The sequence below is a fragment of the Pinus tabuliformis genome, chromosome Q, assembly GCF_031772625.1.
Source record: "Pinus tabuliformis cultivar Carrire ecotype Pingquan chromosome Q, CPIR1, whole genome shotgun sequence".
Taxonomy (NCBI): domain Eukaryota; kingdom Viridiplantae; phylum Streptophyta; class Pinopsida; order Pinales; family Pinaceae; genus Pinus; species Pinus tabuliformis.
In genome coordinates, this window is record NC_142296.1 from 1,312,765,229 (window position 1) to 1,312,791,884 (window position 26,656).

Consider the following 26,656-nt stretch of genomic DNA (forward strand, 5'->3'; position numbering starts at 1 on the left):
CATAGGCTGGGCCCTTAGCCGCCAGCGGACGCTGCTGGGTTACTTCAGAAGGAAAAGAGTGTACAGCAATGCCCAAATTATGTATTAATCGTTAAATAGTGAAATCATTACAATAGTTGAAGCTTTGAGACTTACAACATAAAACAATCCTTCCTTCCTCCTATCCTATCATGAATCCTTGCTTCTGAATCTCTAATTCAAATCATCAATTCGCCATCATTCGAATCCCCAAAGTCATCCTGAAGTCTCTCCGAAATCACCCTCCATCTCTGATCTTTGTTTTCATTTAAATAGAGAGATCAGAGAGAAGTTACAATAGAGATAACTACAACATGATTTACATTACCAAATTGGTTTGATTCTATCCAGATGATCAACAAGAAAATATATTTCCTTTCATCTCTCAACAAAAGCAAGACAAATTTGGGTTTGCAGCTAAAGTTTGGAGAACGGCCGCAACTGCAAATCTGAGAAAATCGTGCTCAAAGAACCCTACATTTCTCTCTATACAAGATGAATTTGGGAAAACTGTTCTTCAATAAAGTTAATTGGGCCCGTTCTGGAAAAACCCATGTTCCGGATTTCTCAAATTCGTCTTCATTTGCTCAGAATCTCAACTGCAAAATTGTCACTCCTTAAACCAGCGAATTTATGAGAAAATCGTGCTCAAAGAACCCTACGTTTCTCTCTGTACAAGCCGAATTTCGGAAAACCTTTTTCTAAAAAAGTTAACTGGGCCTGTTCTGGACAAAACCCATGTTCCGGATTTCTCAAATTCGTCTTCATTTGCGCAGAATCGCGACCGCAAAATTGTCACTCCTTAAACCAACGAATTTCTGAGTTGGCATATTTAAAAATCAAATCTTCAATCTGGAAGTTACCTTGGAGGCTAAAAATGGTGAATAATGTTATAACCAACTTATTAGAACTATCATTGATAAAATAATGCATAATCATTAATTTATTATAAATAAAGGAGAATAAATAATATTCATTCATGAGAGCATAAATCATTTATAAAATGGATTTAAATGATAAATTATAATAGATGATATAATAGAGAAGAGTAAAAATGGATGAAATAAGTGTTACAAAGTGGTCGTATTCATGGCCCAACAGGCTCCCTTATTGGTTCTATATGCAGAAAATCATCGTTGAAGAGATCATTATCCTTGGTAAACACCTTTATCTTGACCATGGTTGTAAAGTTCTTTATAATATCAAAGGGATCGTACTATCTCCCTAGGAATTTTGGTAACTGTAAACACAACATGTTACCCACCTCCTTAAAGGCATGACCCAGATAAAATAATGCAAAAGCCCCATAAACTATATGGAATTGAGGCCAGGTGGCCTTCTTCTTATCTTTGAGCTCTCTTCTTATCCCCCCAGCACCACAGGTCTGGTAAGCTATCTCTCAAGCCATAAGTTTTTCAAGAACATACAAAGGAAGCACATAAGGCGAGGAAATGCTCCCAAATACCCTAATGTAGGTGAAAAACTCCTCCCCGAACTACCTTCCCACAGCTAAAATGTCAATCTCAACTTCAGGGGAAAATCTCGGTGCGTCTTTTTTATATAACATTATATGAATAGGAAGCATCACTCCATGACAAATCTTATAGAAATGTGGGATGAAATTGGATTCCCATAGTTCTTTGTGCTATACTTGAATAGGTAGGGGGTTTTGTACTGTCCATTTCCACTCCATAATGGGAAAATCAGAGACAAAACAAATATCATCCATGAAGTAGGCAACTAAAAAAAAGGGAGGGTAAAACCTCTGGGCAAGACTTCTTTTAGTTCGATAATTTAGAATAGTAGAAGCTAAATTATCAGACAAAATTTGGGCCCAATCCATTATGGTGGCATTGGTGGCCGCATCCAATAAAGGTAACCACTCGGGAAAAAACTTATTGATATTAGGCTTTCCAAATAGCCTACACAACATAGCAGCAACAAAACAATAAGGAGAAGCAAGGGAGGTAGTAGCATATATATTATTCTTATCCTTCTTCAATGGCTCTTCTTTTGCAGACCAGCCTTTAGTGCACTCTACCAAATCCTCATTCTCTTTGGTAAATTTCTCCATGAACTGTTTGTTATAACTGGCATAGGGCTCTGGTAGGTGATACATACGTCTCAAATTTCTTGGGGTTAATGACCCCATGAACTCTTGGTTCTGTGACTTGAATTTCCTATCGGATCTGTCAACGTGGTCTATAACCCATTTTACCATATCCGTGTACAGGAGTATCTTCGGCCTCTCTGCAACAGGGTGCAGAAACGAGCATGCAAGATCTATTAGTGATGCTTTAGATGACCCACGTGCATCTACCATAGCTGTAACCTCCATTACTCTTAGGTTTTCTTCTTCTAATAGTCGGTACATGCCTTCCCAAGTAGGTATTCTTGCTTCCCTGGTACAAGTAGTGTCTGTAAATAATGGAGTCATCTCTGTTTTCTCAGATGCACGAGCTTTGTTCTTCTTCCCCATTACACTCTGTAAGCTACTCTACGTGTTGTTCTATGTATTTCTCCTGCAAGTTCACAAGTAGAGAACGAAGACACAATAAGGAAGATAACGAATAATGAATAATAATAAGGTGACGAGAAAGGATTTTAATTTTAAAATCATATCAAAGATATCACCTTATGTGAAATAGTTCATTAACCGAGATCCAAATCATTTTAAATAAATACCCATCAATGGACTTTTAAACCAAAAGTTAATGCACATAACTCCGCATCAAATAGTGGGAAGTACTTTTATTGAAATTTGAGCTTTTATTTTCGTGATAAAACAATTTTTCGATTTAATTCGTAACATCGCAAATCGCAATATCGCGAAATCTATTTTCTTTAGCAACCATTTATTTAATCGTGCAGTTGCAAGATGCGATTTGCGAGAAGCCTTATCACATTTTGCAATATCTGGGTGTGTTGTATTAAGTGTTGCTACAGTAAATGAAATCTGTGATATGCGATGAGCTTGTAAGGCTTACGATCTTGCATTCTCCCATTCTCCCATTCTCGCTTTTTCTCATTTTGAAGAGTTTCTTTGTAAAGGATGCCCACCATTACCCTTTTTATGATGTGATCCGATGCTTATCATTAAAAACTGGTTTATTGAAGTTTTTCTTAGTACTCAAGACTTTGTGCTTACGAAGGTTTTCCTAGATTTTGTGGTTGTATAGTGATTTTCATGAGGAGGCTTAACATTTATAACGTTTTTTGTGCATGAAGCATGAAGAGGTAGGAATTTGTATTATTGGGTGTTTTTCTTTGATATCATATTTTATTAGAAAACAAAAAAACAATCTTAAGTGCTAAGTTTTGATTTTTTAGAAGGGTCCCCATTTATTAGTGCTATTGCTAATAATAATAAAAAGGGGGGTTGTTGATGGTCACAACAGGTGGCGATTCACTTGAAAGAACCAGTTATGTTTGATAGTTTTGAATTTTCTGAAACTTCTAAAATAGAATTTTTTTTTGGAAAATCAAACTTTATTATAGAAAATTAAGGTACATAGTGCTATTCGTTGATCACACCATTTTGTTCCATCTATCCTAATTCTGATTATCTTCTTCCCAAAGTTAGTTATTGTACTTACTTCAGTCATTACTTGGTTTATAAAGATAAAAACAAATACATCTCTATCAATCAGTTTTAGGTTCACTCATTTCTCATAGGTAGAGCCTCCGCTGCGAGCAGGCATTCATAGCCTCGACAGGGTTACCTATTACCCAACAATGATCTAGTATCCCACTTCAGAAGTATGCATTTTTAAAAGACAAATCCTAATCTACTCTTATTTCCTTTTATTTTCTTTTAATTCTTAAAGAACAATGCCTTGGTTTGGTGTCCAAATTTGACAGTGTCATTCACTTGATTTATAACTAACTGGAAAAGTTAGCTCGTGATGAGACCCCTTGTCTTTTGACTGTAACAATCTCGAGTCATTACCCTGTTTTGGTGTGCAGTTGGCAATGTGAGCTAGTTAGAATCTTTATGATCAAGATAAGCTCGCTATTGATGACACCTCTTATTCTTTTAGTTTATAGTGCAAAACTGGATTATTCTTTGAAACTTGCAATTTCCTAAAGTGGGGAGTAAGTCATTGGCTCCTTAACAGTTGCTCTAGACGACAATTATAGAGTTTTTTAAGAAAAACTTTTCTATAGAGGATCTTTGTCTTGTTATTGATGATTTTCATGACTAATATGAAGCGAACTCGTACTAAAGCTTGTTTTTAACAAAAACTTGTAAATTTGGAACAAAAGAACAAGTAAAACTTTCATATTTATAGCACTTGACTGTATTTTCCATAAATAAAGATTAATTTTCCTAATCAGTGCCATTTATACAAGTGAAAAACAAAATTGACAAAAGACACTAATCTTTTTCATGGAAATCAATAGGTAAACATTTTCAACCTGTTTTATTATCAAAAATAAAAAATAAGCTAAAAATAATAATTTACAAAAATAGAAGAGGTGATCTTCTATCCTGTTATCACAAAATCAAGCACTGAAGGCTGCCAATCAGTAAGACTCTGTGTAACTACTTCAAACCAGGCTTTTGACTAAGGCTTAGCCTCCTTAGTCTGAGAGGGCTCTCTCAAAGGTTATGAATGTTGGCTAATGACAAGATGGCTAACTCTTATAAGACACATGAACAAGTATGCTGGCTGGACAACATTGAATTTATTCCCATTGGGCTTATGGAGTCACTCATATCTCAGTAAACAACAACACTATCTTTTCATAGAAATCAGGGCACTTAACATCCAAATGTTCAAACATAACTTTGAAACCACAGTTTGCCAAGGCATACAGGAAGTCAGAGCATGATCCATGAGTTCTGAGTGATTATGCATTAACAAAACTGTAAACAAACATTAAAGAAAATATACCATCACACATTTGAACAAGAAGATCCATTGTGAATCCTGAGAAGAAAAAACAATCATTTGCATTACTGAAATCTGTTTATTCATAAACCAAAACAGTCTTCTCCAAAACATCCCACCCTCATTACATCCAATTTTTCTCTATATATAGAAACATATCCTTAACTACTTTGAGCTTCCTCCTCCAGCATGAGGGGAGCTCGATGACTGCTACTAATTACCCTTATCTGCTATTTAACTGACTCATTAAATACAACAAGTGCTAAACTGGAATTTTAAAGAGTCCTAATTAAACTAAAACTCTAATTCTATCCTCCTCGTAGAATGATTCTTTCTTGCTCCTTGACACCTGTCTCCTTTCGGTTTGGCCGAGATAGCTAAGAAGAGGATTCAATGTTCCATGCTAGCTTTCGATGCTGGATGCGTTAATGGTTCAATAATGTTACGAGACAAACCCCTGTTTTTTCGGTCTCTGTCTTCCATCACCTATTCGAAAATGTAGCAGCATGTTTCCAACTCTTTAATACCCCAAAAATGAAGAGCACCATCATGATACCAGATGCGCTGGAGGCTTAGTTAATGAACAGGTGTGCAAGCCAAAACAATACTCCTCGTATGCACCTCCTTCCAAACCCTAATAACTGAACATAAAGTGCCTTTATGATGAAAACTTTAACTTGAGACAAAAACACTTCACTTTACAAAAGAGGCACACCTGTCATCATTTGAATGGCTTATGTTGACTTCATGTGGTCTTCTTAATGTTCCTTAGGTGTTTCCTTTGGAAAATATTTGATTATTCCATCGAACTGTTTGCCTGTATTGAAAACAGCACCTACAGTAGTTTCGTAGTTTCGTAGCACGCTACGAAAATGCGAAACTGTTTAAATAGTTTATGTTTTCCTTTAGATAGTTAAAAAAAAAAAACTTCTTAGTAACAAAACCTTCCAATGTATCAACGGTTACAATCTCGCTGGAGCTGGAAGCCTGACTGCACGAAAGTGAACCATCTTCAAGACTGATAAATGAGCCTATATCTAGCTCCACATTCAGGATATTTTCATTTTTAGACCCACCCGAGCCAACAGAATCATGAGTTATCAATGACATCTCTTTCTGTGTTCAAAATCTTCTCAATAATAGCCTGACCAAAGCTCTTCATTACTGAGCCGAGTGAAATCAAGATCATAGTCCTTGGACAACTTCTCGAACTCAGACCGAAGGGAACTGACATTAACCCTTTTTGAATTGAGGACTAAAATACTTTCTGGACTGTTTATATTTAGCAGTGAGAAAAGCACATTTGTGATATCCTTCAGCAAATAACAATGTATGTTTCGGTATTGTCAGACCTTCAGGAGGAGTCGTATTGATATACTTTCCTATGTTTACGTTGAACCCGAGCGAAACCCTGACATCATTTTCAGAATTCAGGACATGCCTTATCTTGAGCCTCTGAGTTCGTTTCAATCTACGAGAAGTGGTTTTGACAGAAGCAGACATAGATCCCAGAAGGTTATGCTCTTCAACGCACACAATAACATCATCACACAAATCCACTACATAACGTATGAAATTGCAAGAAACCTATTTCCTTGATGCATCTTTGAGATGACTACCTTGATGCTAATAGAAAACAGTTATGCACCGCTTCAAAAGACCAACATACAAACCTGGTTCAAATTTGTCTTCCTCCATTTGCGCATGAACGGAATGATCTATAACACCCATCTCCTTCAATATTCTACCCTAGCCTTAGCTGTAGCATCCTTTGCTGGTTTCAACTGGATATATTCTCGCTGACGGTCTTGAAAAGCAGAATTAGAACACTGAGGATTAGGTAACATTTCCATGGTTGGGAAATAGTCCTTGAGAGCATTGTATCCCAAGTATTTAGAAACTTCACCAAATTGAAGCAAGTACTTGAGAGTACTTTGAACCAAAAGACCAGCCACAACTCCCATTGTGGTGCGTGAGAGTACTTTGAACCAAAAGACCAGCCACAACTCCCATTGTGGTGCGTGAGAGTACTTTGAACCAAAAGACCAGCCACAACTCCCATTGTGGTGCGTAATGAAACTACACAAACACCATCACGCTTGAGAGTACGCTCATCTACTACAGATGCAACTACCAGTGGTGGAGCACATGCAAAACAAGTTGTTTCTCTCGGAATGAGCAATTGAATATGCCCAGATACAGCATCCTCCGACACACCTGACTCCATCCATATTTGGTTTAGCTCGTTGCAAGCCTGATTCACAACCATGCGGGCTTCATAGTTATCTACACAGCTTAACACTAAATCAACTCCACTTTGTCGACCTCTTGTGGATCCAATAACTTGGTTGGTCAGAGTCTCCATGAATTTCTCAAAACCCTTCACTGTTGTAATATTCAATGTGTAGCTCTCAATCAAAACATCTGGATTAATTTCAGCAAGTGTCTGAGCAGCAGCATCTATCTTAGTCATGCCAACCTGTTCTGGCCGGAAGAAGAGACGATTCATATTTGCCAATTCCACTGTGTCATAGTCATACAGCAAAAGGCGCCCAATTCCACATCTTGCAAGCATTTCAGCTGCAACACTTCCTACGCCACCAATACCAACCGTGGAAACTGAGAATTCTCGAATCCGCTCATAGTTGTTCACAATACCCATTCGCTTCAATGCCATAAGTCTACTATATGGATTACTGTCCATTATTTCAGAGCTCATATCCTTCACCTTTGGGCGTAGCATAGCCACACCTTTTACAGTCGTGGAAATCTGCTCTGCATGATGTTGCAACTTGGTAAGCTGAGATTGAATTTTGGTATCTAATGGTGACAATGATAACGCTGATTTAAGGCCTTCCAAAGCATCTAGTAGCTCCTTCTCTTCCTCAATATAACAGGCATTCAATCATGAAGCCACGCCAACGCCTTAGAGGAACGTGTAGTCAAAATAGTAAATGTAAAGAGTACTCCTCCTTCAGAATCTTGCCATGTGTCATAAAGAGCTGCAAAGACAAGGGGTTTTTTATCTTGAAAATGTATATAGAATGGTTGCTTCTTCGCTCCATCCTTTTTCCACTCGTAAAAACCTTCAACTGTCACAAGGCAACGACAACTTGGAATAAGTCGACGAAAAGAAGCCTTCTCATGAACCGATTCTGATCGAGCATTGGTTTCAAAGAGGACCACGATTTTGAGACTTGGGTATAAAACAGAGTTTTGATGGACCTCCGTTGGTGATCATGAGAGCCTGCCACAACAGCTGTGAGCGCAAAGTAAAACTACCACTGGGAAGTTCCCCGTCAAAGCATATGCAGACAACGGCAACCTTGACTTCCATTCGACTTCATAATAATTTATATTACCGCTATCCCCTTTTCACACATATATATATTTATTAATGCATCCCTCAGGCACAACCTTTTCTTGGAATTTGAAATATCTTCCATTCCATTCCATGCCCCTGTCTCAATCTGCTAGCCCGAGATTCATTTGATTTGGATCAGATAAGGACATAAAGGAACAAGGCAATACTAATCGCGTAAAGACCGCCAAGGTCCGCAAGGAATAATACATGTCCCATGATCTCCTCAATATCAATCTCAACAATATAATCAGAAATCTCATAAGCTGTAGCCCCTTTGATGCCAACAGAGCCTGCACGTGTCAAGACCGACATGTAAGACCTTACACATGCTATTCCCGTAAAATTCTTGCAGAAAATATGACAGCTGGTGTGAGATGTGCTATGGATCAGCACGAATTCCCCATTTCGTAGCGTAGTTAGTGCAAAGTCGGTGTTTTTCGCTACGAAATCACCTAAAAGATGTTGCGCTGCGAAACTGATAAAGGGATCTATGCGCTTTGTCCTTAAGCTAGTCTGAGCAATTTTGGAAACATAATTTTCAGTGATAACAGTGGATCCACTTGGGATAGTGTGCCCTTGTGGTACACTAAGAACATGCAGTTCCAGTGCCTTATAAAATTTATTTGACAAACATCTTCTTTAAGTTCCTTGGGCCTTCACCTCGGGCTTTAGCTGGATGATCAGTGTAGGAGAATGAAAACTACATCTACTGAAAAAAATGCTCAGTCAACATTGAGCTTATTTGCAATTTCCTACCTACCTACCCTATCAATTTCAAACTTCTTTCAGCTCAATCAATGTGAAATTTCCAATGTAGCCAATCATTTGTCTTATCTGATATTTGATTTCTTTGACTGCATCGGAGTTCAGAGCCAATATGATAGTATGATGACCGCTGCCACTGAAATTGTCTCTGATCTTTATAGGAAAAATGAAACGCTGGAGAGTAAAACTCTTCCATGTAGTCAGCTATAGGATCCCAGAATACATGATCAGCTTGATTTTTCTTGTAACTTTCTGGTTGTGCAAACTGATCTTCAACAACAATGTTCTCTTCCTCAATCGTGAAAGAGAAAGGAAGCAATACTCTCTCCTTGTGTTTTACCATAGAAAGCTGCTGAAAATAATGATCATGATTATGAAAACTATATGCCTGAATTTGACCTTCTACACCTTCAATTTCTTTCTCAATGTCCTCAGCAACTTCATCCAAAAATCTCATCTTATCCTCTGCCTTGCAGTCAAAGGATTTTAGATACGAGGACAAGGACAAAGAAAAATTTTCATTTGTTTCTCCATTACTATGATCATTATTCCATTGTTTGAAACCTTGAACTGAAGGAGAGTTTGCCACTACCTCTGACCTATCTATCCATTCCTCCAAAACCATAAGCCATAAGTCTTGAAATGACTTAACGGATTTGATAGGAAAACTTTCAATCCATTGTTTACATTTCCCTTGAAGTGAATCATAGAATAACATAATGCAAACATCCTCATGTTTAACTCTAAGAAGCTCAGTAAAATGACAGAAATCTGTTATATGCTTCAGAGTTAAACTCAAATCTTCTCCATTGAATTTGGGACCATTCCTTAGAAAATATGCATCCTTGGGAAAATGATTTGGGAAACCATGAATTCCTGAAAAATCTATGCATGCATACCTTTAAATAAGAATGGTAGCATCTGGGTCCTTCACAACTCCAGTGGAATCACCATGAACCTATGAATTTCGAATTCTTCAACAATGGAGTCGCCAAGGTATTTTTGCAGCCTCAAAAACCTTCTGAACTCCTGCTACCTTCAGAAGTTCAGCTTCATAATTTCGGAATGAATAATCTTCAGGCTCCTGGCAGACACACCAAAATGTTATCACAAAATCAAGCACTGAAGGCTGCCAATCAGTAAGACTCTATGTAACTACTTCAAACCAGGCTTTTGACTAAGTCTTAGCCTCCTTAGTCTGAGAGGGCTCTCTCAAAGGTTATGAATGTTGACTAATGACAAGATGGCTAACTCTTATAAGACCTGTTTTTTATATTTAGTCCATAACCCTCATTCTATTTATGAAGGCTTACAAAAGAGGTTTTATTTAAGTGAATCCTATGGGCCAAATACTATATTTGTAACAGAGGTATGGTAAATTAATAAAAATATAAATAAAGTAGAGGTGTGGTAAACAAATAAAACATTCTTTTATATTTACTCCATAAGTCACCTTATATTTAAGGACACTCAAGTAGTGGGTTATATTTAGGTGAAACTTATGGGAAAAATACTATGGGACAAATACAATGGACAAGATTGCTATTAATACCATGTAAAAAACCATTATTAACCCTAATATTAGAATTAATAAAAATAAAAATGGCACATGGTATTGACCCATGGTATTCACCAAAATGGCACATGGTATTGACCCATGGTATTCACCTGGAATATGGCCTATTTAAATGGGGGAATTAAATGAGCATAGATCCATTTTTACTCTTCTCTAAGAGTTCACAATGCTAAGATTCACTAGGACTTTACAAAGTTTTATTATTTACTGAAAGACTCGCCAAGATCTTACAAGATTTTATAATTGAGTAAAATATTCGCCATGTCTCGTGAGAGATTCACCAAAAAATTATATATACATATTATATTATTGAAAAAATCGCCTTCCATTTTTCCTATATACCATGGAGATTCGCCAATTTATCATATTTATAAATTTAGGGGGGGTTCTTAAAATTTTCCCTGATGATGAAAGAGTCTTGCTATCGAAACCTTTAGGATACCTCCTTGCTCTCTTCCTAGTAGGTAGAGGTAACTCGGTTGGTTGAACACCAAACTTTTCACTTTTTAACTTGGAAAGAAGATGAGCAGGGTTATATTGCGAAGTCACACTGCCTTGAGATTTATCATATTTTTGAGGAGATATAGAAAATCGCCGAAGTTTGTGTATCAAAGATTCAACTTCAGGAGGTTCAATAGTAGATTGTTCTGAAATGTCAGGTTTTGTAGCAGCGGTTGTTGCTCCAATGACTTCTGATCTTGGATTTAAATGAAACAGAGAATTCAGGGGAGATGGTGAGGGCGATTTACTCTTAGAATGGTATTTAGATTTAGATTTACTTTCCATTCACAGTTCGGGGCCCTCCTTCTAGCACCAAATATGTTGAAGCCCCGAAAATCGGTCTACAACAAGGGGGATACCCACCCGGTTCAGACCTTGGTTAGCAGCTCCTTTTCCATTTGGTATAGTGGGTCGAACTGGGGATATGGAAACAGTTTCCCAATTTTTGTGTGTGTGTATGATGGATTGATATTTCTCTTTCTTATAGTTTCTAAATGGAATACTTTTACTCTAACTCTAATCTAATAATATGGAAATTGTATCCTAATAAGTAGAAATATCTAAATCTACACTAACTCGGGGTGTAACCTTTCTTTTATGCGATCTAAAATGATTTCAAATAACAAATGCTAATAAAGATCATTCAACTGTTATGAGAAAAGAATTTAATAAAGATGAACCACTTCGTATAAAAAGTTAGACGAAACAGTTGCGAAAAACATATCGCATAATAAGCTATTCATACATTAAGCGTAAATAAATAGCTATCACTGTACAAAAGCACCAAACGATAACTCAGGCATTCATACATCAATATATAAATAAATGAACATGAAAATCACTTTAACACAAGGGCAGAAATAGTTAAGAGATAGAAGTACCATTTATAACTATTCCTACTCATGAGCTTCAAGCGATAGTTATTTATCTCTTCTTGATCACACATCCACTAAGAGTAGAAAAGTGCAACATCAGTAGCAGATATCAAATGAAAATATCAATAAATCCTATTCCATTCATTCATAAAAACCTCCTCAGATGGTACAAAAGTGAATGTTTTGGGGATAAGTTTTTGATAAATTTCAGGACCCTTCTCTAAATGCATGAGAAGGGTTTAAATACTAATAACTAAATCTAAAAATAAATTATTACAAAAATGTAGGATGTGGTTTAAATGACCATCCTCATTTAAGGAAAATAAAAAAAAAATTAAAACTAAAATTGAATTTAAAATTAAAACTGCTTTTGCATCTGGTCTTTGAAATCACACACATGCAGCATCTGTTTGAGAAGAGTCGGCTGGCCGACTTCTGATTTTAGCTGACCTGAGAAATTGAATCGACAAGAGTTGGCGCCATCTTTTTGGCTGAGTTGATGATACACTTAAGAGTCATCCACTGGCTATGTGGATTTACCAAGTATGCCCAGTAATAATCCCAGTTCAACATGGTTAACCCTTGGATTTCTTCTGCCTTTACTTAGGCCTTCTGCTTCCAATCTGTCTCTAGTTGTTGTACGTTAGGTAAGTATCGTGGAGTGGTTTTTGCGATCAAATTTTCCCTGTGAAAATTTTCATTTACACAATCAATAATATTGTTTGCTGTCGTGCCTACTCCTTCTACTACTTGCTCTGCCTCCCTGATTTGTTCGTCCCATTTGTTAAAGAGCATTTCTTTTTGATTTTCATTGATCCTTGGTGCACCTACTCTTTTTCTCTCGTATGTTTCTTTCCAAGACAAATATTCAGTCACATGTTTATCAATTAAATCATAATCACTTCATTAATATACAACTTGATTAGTGGTTTTATCACTTATTTCGCAATAATAGTTCCACTGTGATATTTTTTGGCCCAATCCTTCCTGCTGCTGTATTAATTGTTCATTCAAGGAAATGGATTCTGTGATAAAATCCGTAAGTTTAGGATTGTGCTTTTGCATCTCCTGTAAATCCTGTAACTTCTTTGCTTTCTCATCCAAAATTTTCTGGTAGCCTGTCTATATTTGTTGGAAGTCCTGCTGTAACCTTTCAAGTTGTTTCTGTCCTTCATTATTGGCATTGACTTGTTGCAACTGTTGTTGCAAAACTTGTATCTAGTCTTCCTTTTCTTTTAGCAGTTGTTATACCTTAGATGCTTTATCAATAGTTGCAGAGGCATACGCTCCTGTGATCTGAGATAGTTTGGTGAGATTCTAAGTGGGATTGCTAGTGGGATCTTGCCACAGGATGTCTAATTGTTCTACGTCATGAGAGATCACGTTTTCCAATTTCCTTTTCTTCCTCTGTCTTCCCACTACTACTTTGGGTTGTGGGCTATAAAATATATCAAGAGGAGGAATTTCTTCTATTTTGAGGATAAGGTTAGAGGATGGGGCAATAGTAATATGCTTCATATCTGAGACATTGCTAATTGTTCTTGTGACAACTTCTTTTGTTTCCTATGTATTACTCACAGGTGTCTTTATGGTTTTTCCTTCAATATTGATGAACTCATTGAAGGTTTCCCATTCTTTATCTAGTTTGGTTGTGACTGATGGCTGCAAATGATGAGAGGGGGAGGATCTCTTTGCGGGGAGGCAAAAACCTGTTGCTGTAGAAGTTCCATTGACTGGGCAGTATCCTTTACTAATGCTTCGCTCCTATCCTATTCAATTTCAGATCTTTTAGAATGTTCAGATGTTTATTTTCCGACTTGGATTTAGATCCATTTGTGCCTGAACTTCTACTAATACTAACACTTGGAGTTGGTTCCCTTACGGGTTCTAGGCTTAATTTTTCCAAAGGAATATTGGCTAACGTTCTTTCCCTGTATATTTTGAACTTTTGTAATTATTCTGGAGAGAATTGCATTTGGGCTGCATGCAAAATTTCTTCATGTGTGCTTTTCTACTGGAATATATCATCGAATAAATAATCTTCTCCAGAAAACACCTTTATATTGACTACAGTAGTGAAATTGTTAGCAACATCATGAGGGTCGAATGGTCTTCCTAAAAATTTGAATAACTGTAAACATGTTATATTTTTTACTTCTGTGAATGAGTGGCCTACATCAAATAGTGAAACGGCCCCACAGGCTATCTTAAATTATGCCTAGATAGCCTTCTTTTTGTCTTTCAAATATTTAGTCAAACCACCTTCTCCATAGGTTTGATAAGCAATCTCTCGAGCCAAGAGTTTATCAGGGACATACAAAGGTAGGATGTGAGGTGAAGCAGAACTTCCAGATACCCTGACATAACTAAACAATTCCTCCCCGAACCATCTTGCGATGGGGAGTATTTCTACCTCTGCTTCAGGAGAGCATCTTGGAGCATCTTTATCGAACAACATTATGTACAGAGGCGGCAGAATTCCATGAGAAATCTTGTAGAAGTGTGGAGCGAACTTAGAGTCCCACAATTATTTATTGGTAGACATGAGTGGGTAAGGGGTCTTGAGTTGTCCATTTCCAACCGATCACAGAAATTTAGACACATAACATAATTCATCCATTACATACACAGATAGGTAAAAAGGGGGATAGATTCTCTGAGAAACAGTTCTTCTAAAACGGTAATTTACAATGGTCGTGACTAGGTTATCAGACAATATCTTGGCCCAATCTACAATAGTGGCATTTGTGGCAACATCCAATAATGGAAGCCATTCATATGAAAATTTGTTGATATTTGGCATTCCAAATAGTCTACAGAGCATGGAAGCAACAAAGCAATATGGGGAGGTCAGAGAACCAATACTATACATACCATGTTTATCTTTCTTCAGCGGTTCATCTCTCCTCGACCAATCTTTAGTGGTCTCTACCAGGTCTTGATTTTCTTTTGCAAATTTCTTCATAAACTGCTTGTTATACGTTGCTTGTGGCTCTGGTAGATGACACATGAGCTTTAAATCCTATGCAGCAAATGAGCCGATGAGTCCTTGACCCTGAGTTTTAAACTCTCTATTTCTGATATCAATGTTGTCCAGTATCCACTTAACCATGTCCGTATATGGGAGAATTTTGGGCCTTGCTACTACCTGGTGCAAGAATGAGCAAGCTAGCTCTGTGATGGATGCCTTAGAAGAACTATGTGAGCCCACAGTAGTAGTAACTTCCATTACTCTGGGATTCTCCTCAAGCAAATTATACATGCCTTCCCACGTAGCAATTCTTGCATCTCTATTACAGGCCATGTCTGTATACAAGGGAGCCATTTCTTTTTCCTCAGAGCTCGAAGCTTTTCTTTCATTTCACATTTTATCCTGCGTATTTGTTCGTATCGTTCTCTGTTCTCCGTTCCCGCAATTCACAAGTGAAGTGAAAATAATGATAAGGTAGGGTGATGGGAAAGTTTTAAATGTCGAAGATAGATAAAGTATATCATGTTACGTGAGATGATTTTTTGATAAGCACGAAACCATATTCCATTAATAACTGACAGCTAACTCATTTATTAGCATTAAAGCGCATAACCCGGTGTCAGTTTATGGAAAATACTTTTTTGAACCATGCGCCCGAAAGATTTGCGATTTTGCGATTTTGCGATTTACTTCGCAATATCACAGATCGCAACATCACTGAGTTTATATCTCGCTATATTGCATTATTGCATTGTCTCTGTATTGTGAAATCGCAATATCGCAATATCGCATTATCGCAATATCGCGTTATCGCAGGAACGTAATATATGGAAATCTTTGTTACTTTGTTTTCTGCGAAATGTGATTCGCGATCGGCGTCATCGCGTATCGGAAAATTAAAGTGTTTTAAATGTAAGTTGTGCTTTATGTATGTGATGCGATATTTTATTATCGCATATCGCGATCTCACAATGTTGGAATTCGGTTTGTAAGGTGGTATCCTGCCATCTCTTTGCGATGCGATATTTCCTAACAAACGATTTTGACTTATCTTAACATAAAACTTAGATTTTTTAGATTTTTCAAGGGGGTTTCCTAAGCTTATGATGGTAAGTTTTATTCGAAAAGGAAATTTAAGCACTAACTTGATTTTTTAAATAAGGGTACCCAATTATTTAGTATTAGGAATAACACTAAATAAAAGGGGGGTTGTTGTTGGCCACAACAAGTTCATATCTCTGAAACTATAGGGAGACAAGATTTGGGAATTTGACTTGAGATTCAGAATTCTTTCATTTAAATTGGTTTTGTCTTAGATTCTAAAACTTTGTAGAATCAAAGTGATAATGAAAATTTGACGATGTCCTATTTGGAGCAGCGAAACCCTAGAATCCAAATATATTGTACCAAATGTTATGAAACCATCTCACAAAATGATAGAAAAGATAGATCAATGACTTAAAACTCAGCCTCTTCGAGGGGGAAACCTATTTTAGATTACACAAATGAAAATACCTCCTTTCTATATATAGGGGTCAAAGGGGTCATAATATAATCAAAGTAGACATAACAATAATAATGCAAGGGAACACAAATAACAATAGTGGTCTTATATGGGGCACAACAATAATAATGTGGGGAGAACATGAGCACAACAATATAATAAGAGGGTTTCACTAATAACAATAAGGGTTTAAACTAGTAGTATAGGGGACCAAACAACACCATTATTTCATCTTTTTCCTTTAGAAGTTCTTGAAAATATACCAATTTATCAATGGTTGTTGAAGCATAAGCACCTGTGAATTGAGTTAGCTTCCCTAACTCTTCAGTCGATTTTGCAGTAGACCCATTACATAGGAATTCAAAAGAGGAGAGATTTTTTGACACTAACACCTACGATTGAACCAATTTCCTTTTCTTTATTCCCAATTTTACCATAGCATTGTGTTGAAGACTGTAGAAAATGTCGAAGGGATAAATTTCTTCAATATTTAAAACAACATTTCCAGTGGAAAAATTAGTTATAATCTAAATGTCTCTCTGATCTTAAGTATGGGATTTATGAGTAACCTTCTTTGTTATTGTATTCTACTCAGGATTCTTAGATGTACTTTGAACATCATATTTCTTTTAAATTGTTATAGTTTGAGGAACTGTATTTAGTTCATCGGTTTGAGAATTTACAGTTTGATTAAGCTGTTTCCATACTTCATCTAATTTAGGATTAAAAACCAACTATTTTTTCTGACATGTAAAAGAAACCACAACAACCTCTGATTAGGAGGTACTATTGATTGTGAAGGACCAAAAATATGAACATTTGAAATTAAGGTTGCTTCCTTAGAGAATTGTAACAAGTCGAGAGGAAAATTATCTATGTTTGATTCTTTGTATTGTAAAAACTAAATCTTTTCTTGATCCATAAATTTCCATGGATATTCCACTAGACAATTCATCACAACATATCTGATAATATTATATTAAAAATATGAGATTCTACATAATTACAGTTTTATTTCATTTTTAGATCTATAAAATGAATTGGAATTAGTGCATGCATGTGAAAGTAAATCAAGCAGAAAAGTAGAGAATGAAAAAATAATATCACGCACAATGAATACACAAGATATTCTCCCCGTGAAACCCTTTCATGGGAAAACCCAGCTGGAAGGTGATGTCGCTTCGCTCTCTTTCTTTGTCTGGAAATATGGTTGCGGATACAAAGAAGTAATGTATGTGGTCAATGGGTTGTTATAGTGCACAAATCCTTTGTGTGTATTCTACCCCTTATATCTGCTTTCTACATTTTCTTAACTATTGAATAAATTTCTATCGAAAGAATAGGACGCCTCTTCCTCATAGTGGTCCAATTATAACACAACTCGATAAACTACTAGGTGTTATGTTTGACTACATAAATCTTAACTAGACTTAAAAAATAAACTCTTCTAGAGTCTTTGACATCACACACACGTGTCTAGCCCCTTTTCCATGAAAAATGGGTGCTGATGTGACATCCTCTTGAACTATAGGTGTGAAAATAGGAAGATCAACTTCTGAGTGGCATAACATTTGCATACGAACTCTGATTGATGTGATTCTTCAGCCACTAGGAAGCTATCTATGCGCAGAATAGCATGAATATGTGCAGCACATAAGAAGTGAAGTTTTCACCCCCAAAAGCCATTATTGGGTGCCCAAAAACACTCCAGGAATGTATCAAACATTGTTTCGCAAAACTGGGTCTTGTGAGTAGAAATAGTCTCGTGATCTGATTCCTCCAATTTTTCCACTCCAAATGCATCAATATTGATAAAAAATAATATAATGATCTAATTCACACCACACCTCCCCATTTTTGGAGGCCTTTGTTCACCAAAATATTTTACGAAATGAGGTGAGGCAATTCTTCCTCCGACTTCTCTCGAGTCTACCATTTAGCTTTGCCTGGATGTTATGCCCTAAACCAAATTTTCCGAAGGTCTTGTTTCCCTTGCCTTGTAGTTCTGGGCCTCTTCTACAAAATTTTATCTTATTTCAACACTACCTGAGCATGTGGTGCCAAATCCTCCACATCAGGTAGGACATGTTCCTCTTGCTAATCTAGCAAAGAAGGCTCATAGAGTTTCAAATTTTCTACATTTACAACTAAGTAAATGTGCATATATGGTGGTAAACTGAGTTGATATGCATTATCAACCACCTTTTCTAGTATCTCAAAGGGACCATACCTTATACCCTTGATTTTCTTACCAAACCCCTGTAGCTTCTCCTTATTCAACTGTAACCATACTTTGTCTCCCACCTTGAATGACTTCACTATTTTGTGTTGATCATGCATGGCATCATACCTCACCTGTGACTTTTTCAATGTTTCATAAAACTATAGATAGATCTATCTGATCTTATATATGTTGGGTTGTGTTATATTCTTTCCATGACTAACCTACGTAGTTAAACGGGGGGTTGGAGGGGGGCAGTAGCCCCCCTTCGTTGTGTCGATTGCGCAGCGGGGGCGTCACAGGGGGGGTGGCAGCCCCCCCTGTCCGAGGGGTTTGAGGGGGGCGGGTAGCCCCCCTCTACGGGGTCCGAGGCAGCGCCCCGGGAAATTTTTTTTGGACCCTATATTAGGTTGGGCGAACCTACCTATGGTTTTGTGCATGATTTTCGCACATGGTATTGGACGCGATGGTTTTTCTGTCCATGGTATTGGATGCTTCGGCATGTATAAATATGTATTGTAACATTGAAAGGAACATAATGAAAAATCAAGCTGGTAGTCCCGGTTTTGGGATCCAGGAAAAAAATCTTTGTGCATATGTATTTTATGGGCTATGCTCTCGCATTGTTTATTTTCTTTGTTTAAGAATTCGTATGGAGGTAATTTCTGTACAGGGTTAAAACCTACATTTGGTATCAGAGCTGTTTTGGCTTCAAGGGGACACCTTTATTGCTGAGGGGTTTCGCTCGGGCCTGTGGTAGACCCTGTTCAGTGGGAGATCTGTGAGATCGATTCTGCTGGTGAAAGAAGATGGCGAGCAGTGGAAAGATCAAGATTGAGAAGTTCAATGGTCAGAGTTTTGAGTTGTGGAAACTCAAGATGGAGGATCTGTTGGTCGATAAAGATCAGTGGATCACGGTAGATACAGATACTAAACCATCGGGAGTGACCGATGAAGAATGGAAGAAATTGGATCGGAAGGCAAAGAGCACAATACGATTGCGTGTCTCAGATTCAGTATTGCTGAATTTATCAGGGGAAGCTACGACAAAGGCTTTGTGGGTCAAGTTAGGGACTTTGTACCAATCTAAGTCTCTGGTGAATAAACTGTTCCTGTGGAAAAAGCTGTATAACCTGAGGATGAAAGATGGAGACTCAGTGACAGAGCATCTGAATGCGTTTAATACTATGGTAAGTCAATTATTATCTGTTGATATTAAAATTTCATATGAAGATAAGTGCATCAGTCTATTGTGTTCTCTACCAGATTCGTGCGATAGTCTGGTTATTGCAATAGGTAGCAATGCAACTGCTTTGTAGTTTGATGAAATAGTCTCAGCCTTGCTGATGGAGGCGATGAGACGGAAGAATACGGAAAACCAGAATGGTGATGCCTTGTCTGTACGAGGACGGTCCCAGAACAGAAACAAAAATAAGTCATCGAGTGGGAGATCTAAATCTAGAGGGAGATCTAAATCTCCAGGAAAACCTACAAAGGTGGTGTGCTGGAAATGCGGAAAGGAAGGGCACTTCAGAAGGGATTGTAAATCTAAAGCTCCTGATAAAGGAAAGGGATCTGATGATGCTCCTTCTGCAGAGGCGAAAACCACCTCAGATGAAGGTGGGGATGTGTACTTGGCTTCTTCAAGTACACATGTAGATCATGAGGCATGGTTGATTGACTCAGGTGCATCCTTTCACTTCACTTCCCATAGAGAGTGGTTCTGCGAGTATGAGAAATACGATGGTGGCTATGTCTTCTTAGGAGATGATAGGAAGGCTAGAATAATTGGTCGGGGAAAAGTAAAGTTGAAGTTGCAAGGTGGAAGGGTTAGAACACTTCCGGGTGTTCTACATATTTCTGCATTGGCCAGAAATCTGATTTTTGTAAGCAAGTTGGATGATGCAGGTGTAAAGACGGTGTTCGAGAAAGATACCTGCAAGATGGTTTGAGGAGAACTGATATTGATCCGGAGAGTTTGGATTGGAACTCTGTAAAAGCTGCAAGGTAGCACTATTGTTGATGGGTGCAATAGTTCTATGGTTCCTGAAAATGGAGTAGAAAATCTAGTGGTCTCTGGAGAGAAGACCATGTTGTGGCATCAAAGGCTTGGACATATTGGAGAGAAGGGCCTTCGAATACTTCATGGTAAAGGTATGGTAGAAGGTATGAATGATAGCTCTCTGGATTTTGATTTCTGTGAAAATTGTGTGTATGGGAAGCAGAATCGAGTGAGTTTCCCCTCTGGTGGTAAGAGGACGAAACATATATTAGAGCTTGTGCACAGTGATGTGTTTGGACCTGTGAAGGTTCCATCACTGGGTAAGTCTGTGTACTATGTATCATTCATAGATGACTTCTCAAGGAATACATGGATATATTTCCTTAAGAATAAATCTGAAGTCTTTGACAGGTTTAAAGAATTTAAGGCTCTGGTGGAAAATCAGACAGAGAAGAAGATAAAGGTGCTGAGGACAGATAATGGTGGAGAATTTTGCAGCAAGGAATTTCAAGAATTTTGTAAGAAGTGTGGTATAGTACGGTAGAAGACAACTCCATATACACCTCAGCAAAATGGAGTCGTAGAAATAATGAACAAGACGTTGATGGAAAGGGCAAGAAGCATGCTCAGTGGTGCGGGGTTAGGACAGGAATTCTGGGCAGAGGCAGTGGATACTGCACGCTACCTGATCAACAGATCACCCTCATCAGTGTTGGAGGATAAGACTCCACAAGAAGTATGGACTGGTAAGAAACCCTCTCTTTCACATCTGAGGGTATTTGGATGTGATGCATATGTACATGTTCCAAAGGAGAAACGAACCAAGTTGGATAGTAAATCTGAAAAATGCATATTTATTGGGTATAAGGATGGTTTAAAGGGTTATAAGCTTTGGAACCCAGTCACACGGAAGGTTGTGTACAACCGAGATGTGGTGTTCAGAGAGGTAAAAGATGTTATTCAATCTGAAGTCCAACCAAAGGAACCTAAGAAGATAGAGTTTGAGCCAAAGGAGGAAGAATCAGACTCTGCAGCAGAGGAGGAATCAGAAGATGAAGAGCCACAAACTCCGGCTGTGAGAAGATCAGGTCGAGAAAGAAGGCAGGCAGAAAGGTATAGTCCATCTGCTTTCAGTTCAAATTTTGCTTTGTCTGTTACTGATGATGATCCCAGAACTGTGAAGGAAGCAATGGATTCAGAGGATGGAAAACTCTGGAAAGAGGCCATGGTTGATGAATTGGCATCTTTGCACAAAAATGAGGCTTGGGATCTGGCAGAGTTGCCGACTGGAAGGAAACCCATTGGCAGCAAATGGGTGTTCAAAAAGAAGACTAATGCAGAAGGAAAGGTGGAGAAATACAAAGCTCAGTTGGTAGCAAAAGGTTATTCCCAGGTGCCGCGAATTGATTTTGGTGATATTTTTTCTCCTGTTGCCAAGGTAGCTTCTATTAGATTACTTTTATCTGTTGCTGCTGCTTTTGATTTTGAGGTAGAACAGATGGATGTGAAGACAATATTTCTTCACGGGGATTTGGAAGAGGAAATCTACATGAGGCAACCTGAAGGCTTTGCGGTGAACGGTAAGAAAGAACTGGTATGCAAGTTAAAGAAGTCTCTGTATGGGTTAAAACAGTCACCAAGGATGTGGTATCAGAAATTTGATACACTTATACGGGGACTTGGCTTCACCAGAAGCAAAGCAGATCATTGCGTGTATTTTAAATTAATTGGTGACCGTGTTATTTATCTGCTCTTGTATGTGGATGATATGTTGCTGGTTGGAAATGACAAAGAAATTATCCAGGATTTGAAGACCCAATTGTCCTCCAAATTTGACATGAAAGATCTTGGTGCTGCAAACTATATTTTGGGCATGGAAATTAAAAGAGATTGGGCAAAGAGGAAGCTCTGGTTAAACCAGAGGAAGTATGTCGAGACAATACTGCAGAGGTTTAATATGCAGGATAGTAAACCGGTGAAGGTTCCTATTCCTGTAGGTGTGAGGTTATGTGTTGAACAGTGTCCCAAGACACAAGAAGAGGAAGAGGACATGTCCCGTGTTCCATATGCAAGTGCAATCGGTAGCCTGATGTATGAAATGGTCTGTACTAGACTAGACATTGCACATGCAGTGGGAGTATTGAGCAGGTTTATGTCAAAACCTGGGAAGGAGCACTGGACCGCAGTGAAGCGGGTTTTCAGGTATTTGTGTGGCACTAGTGATTATGGTTTGTGCTACCAAGGAAGACCAGGATTGGACAGAGTGTTGGATATTCATGATTTTGTTGATGCAGACTGGGCTAGAGATCTGGATCAGAGAAGATCTACAAGTGGGTATGTGTTTAACCTATTTGGAGGTGAAGTTAGTTGGATGAGTAAGAAACAATCTGTAGTGGCACTATCAACTACAGAGGCAGAATACATGGCAGCCACTCATGCAAGCAAGGAAGCAGTTTGGTTGCATATATTGTGTTCAAGTATGGGGTTAGTACAGGGAGCTATAAGAATAGACTGTGACAGCCAAAGTGCAATTTTCTTGGCAAAGAACCCTGCTTATCATTCAAAGACAAAGCACATTGCTGTTCAGTATCACTTTGTGAGGGATATGATAGAAGACAAAAAGGTGTTGCTGGTAAAGGTGGACACTTTGAAGAATACTGTAGATGCATTGACAAAATCTATGAACTCTGAGAAGTTCTCTTGGTGTAGAGAAACAATGGGTGTTTCAGGGCTGGAAAAATGACTAAGCTCTCCTGTGGCCCCCTGTGGAAGGAAAACAACAAGTGGGAGATTGTTGGGTTGTGTTATATTCTTTCCATGACTAACCGACGCAGTTAAACGGGGGGTTAGAGGGGGGCGGTAGCCCCGCTTCGTTGCGTCGATTGTGAAGCGGGGGGGTCACACGGGGGGCGGCAGCCCCCCCTGTCCAGGGGGTTTGAGGGGGGCGCGTAGCACCCCTCTACGGGGTCCGGGGCAGTGGCCCGGGAAATTTTTTTTTGGACCCTATATTAGGTTGGGCGAACCTACCTATGGTTTTGTGCATGATTTTCGCACATGGTATTGGACGCGATGGTTTTTCAGTCCATGGTATTGGATGCTTCGACATGTATAAATATGTATTGTAACATTGAAAGGAACATAATGAAAAATCAAGCTGGTAGTCCCGGTTTTGGGATCCAGGAAAAACATCTCTGTGCATATGTGTTTTATGGGTTATGCTCTCTCATTGTTTATTTTCCTTGTTTAAGAATTCGTATGCAGGTAATTTTTGTACAGGGTTAAAACCTACAATATATAATTTTTTTTAGCCCTAAAAGCATCTCGTGTAATGTCTTCCTTCACTCCTCCTTACTTCCCATATTCAATATCCAAAGGTGAAGGTAGAAAATGTCGAAAACAAGCTTCCAATGGGGACTTTCTTGTATAAGTGTGAACCATTATGTTATAATAATGTTGTATATATACCAAATTTGCATCCCAGGTCTTTGGATGCTTCCAGTTGTAAACCCTCAGAAGCTGTATCAAATCCCTATTGACTACTTCTGTCTTCCCATCTATTTGTTGATGGAATGTTGTAGATCTATTCGATTTCGTGTCCATCTTCTCCCATAATTTAGTCCATAATGCACTAAGAAATATTATATCCCTATGTAAAATGATGCTCCTTGGTATCCCAAAGGGTACTAAGACCTATCCAAAGAACTATTTTGTTGCTTCTTATTCGTTGATGGTATTTTTACATGGCATCAAAACACACATCTTTCTAATCCTCTCAACTACCATGAATAGGTAGTCATGTCCCTTCCTTGTTTTTGGTAAACCTCCAACAAAGTCCATGGAAATGATTTCCCAAGGACGAGTAGGTATAGTTAAGGGATGATACAAACCCTATATGTTGTTTCTAGTCTTGTCAGTACAATGAAGCATGCATCCTCCTATGAACCTAGCTACTTGTTCTTGCATCTTGGCCCAAATACAAATACTCTATAAGTTAGGCATGATATTCCTTACACCAAAGTGCCCTGCAACCTTGGAGGTCTGAGCCTATCTAATGAGCTGCAAATGCTCATCTTTAGGATCACATATCATATCCAGCCTGTAGAGAAATCCATCCTTGAGGTGGTAGTCAACAGTGTTTTCACGATTATGCACACGATTCTGACTCTGCAACTACCGATAGACCTACTTGAAGTCCTCGTCTTCTGAATATGCCTCTCTGTATACATCATGGGTGAATGGCTCCCTGTGCATAAGAGTCCCAAAAGTTGTAATCTTTGAAGTGGTTGGTCTTGGAATCTTATCAGCCAACTTTTTTGTGTTTCCCTTCTTATACTTGGTCAACAAATGAAACTGCTGTAAAAATTTGATCCACATGTAGTGCCTGGTCTACTGTAGCTTACTTTGGGCATGCAGGTACAGTAATGGCTGGTTATATGTGTAGATTATTGTCTCCTTTCCCATCAGATAGTTCTTCCACTTCTTCACAACTTGCACCATCGCATAGAGATTATCTTAGCTATGGTAGCTAATAACTACCCATGAAATACTTTATAATGGTAGCAAACAGGCCTTCCTCCTTACACAAAGACAACTCCCATATCATACACAGTCGCATATATCTCCACATAGAATTATCATTGCAAGTTTGGTAATTCCATAACTCGTGATTCACCATTATTCTTCTTTAACAAATCAAAACCCTTATGCTGCCCTTCTCCCCACTAGAAACTCTTTTCACTTTCTGTGATGGTGTGGAGTGGTTTTGCTACCACTAAAAATGAGGCTATGAATTTCCTTAGGTACTGTGCTGCTCCAATGAAACTCCAAAGCTCTATAACATTAGTAGGCACCGACCATTTCATGATGGCCTCCATCTAGGAAGTATCTATCTTCAATTATCCTACACCAATCACATATCCCAAATACACCAAGGAAACTAGGCAAAATCACACTTCTTGAGATTTGCTAGCAGTTGGTGCTTCTTCAATATTTCCAGCACTTGCATGAAACATGAAATATGCTCCTCTCATCTAGAACTATATACCAATATGTCATCCAAATAGACAATAACGAATGAATTTATAAAACGACGAATCATTCATTAATATCATAAATGTAGTTGGTGCATTACATAAGCCAAATGGAATAACTAATCACTCATACAAACCTTTATTAGTTTTGAAGGTGGTCTTCCCTATAGCTTCTTGTTTGACTCAAACTTGGTGATATCCAGACTTCATGTCTAGCTTGGTGAAATAGTTTGCTTGTTGCAATTGGTGTAGGAGATGACTTGTCCTGTGCAGGGGATGTCTGTTCTTGTACATGATTTTATTCAAGGCCCTATAATCTATATACATTATCCAAGTCCCATCCTTCCTTGGCTCGATGATTATGGGTGACCCATATGGTGATGTACTTAGTCGAATGACACTCTGTTCCAGTAGTTGCTGCAACTTTTTCTTCACCTCACTTTCTTCTATTATAGACTCCCTATACAACACGATATTTTGTAGTGGAGAGGCTAGAAATATTTGGCAATGGGTAGTCCAGAAATAGTTGGATCTCATTCTCCACTTCTATCTTAGTGTTGACCCCTTTAGGTTCTCGGAACACGTCCTTGTATGCCTGTGACAAATCCTCCAACTATTTTTTTTTTCTTTCGTAATACACTCGTCCAGTGATGCCTTGCCTCTTATTGGCTTCTCTACAAACTAACTTTCTCTTAAAATAATAAAACATACTTCTGGGTAGAACTGATCAATTTTTTGGCCTAGTTGGCCCTTACCAATGAAATGTTTTACTTCCCTTTGTAGATGTGGATGATGAACAATTTTCCATCCTTGACGAGCTGGTATTACTTAGCTCTATTAATGAATATTGCATCGCACATGTACTTGTATGTAATCCCAAGCACGAATCCACATACATGAAGGAGCACCAAAAAGCAGATCTAATTCATCAATA

General features: G+C 38.1%; 1 protein-coding gene across 1 annotated transcript; it reads right to left on the reverse strand.

The window, feature by feature from the left end:
• Nucleotides 1-6,649: 6,649 nt before the first annotated feature.
• Nucleotides 6,650-8,250, reverse strand: LOC149224659 (ubiquitin-like modifier-activating enzyme 5). The gene is made up of 4 exons (XM_089388244.1): nucleotides 8,139-8,250; nucleotides 7,881-8,005; nucleotides 6,960-7,797; nucleotides 6,650-6,870 (listed from the first exon to the last, which is right to left on the reverse strand). Exons 1-4 carry the CDS (start codon nucleotides 8,248-8,250, stop codon nucleotides 6,650-6,652), a joined length of 1,296 nt encoding a protein of 431 aa, XP_089244370.1.
• Between the last annotated feature and the right edge of the window lie 18,406 nt (nucleotides 8,251-26,656).

What these genes read in the sequence shown, in the direction of transcription:
- LOC149224659 (XM_089388244.1), bottom strand. Translation starts at nt 8,250, where the DNA reads ATGGAAGTCAAGGTTGCCGTTGTCTGCATATGCTTTGACGGGGAACTT. An exon ending in GGCAAGATTCTGAAGGAGGA is followed by an intron (nt 7,798 to 7,880) that starts GTACTCTTTACA and finishes TGTTATATTGAG; the next exon opens with GAAGAGAAGGAGCTACTAGA. An exon ending in CACAATGGGAGTTGTGGCTG is followed by an intron (nt 6,871 to 6,959) that starts GTCTTTTGGTTC and finishes CCACAATGGGAG; the next exon opens with TTGTGGCTGGTCTTTTGGTT.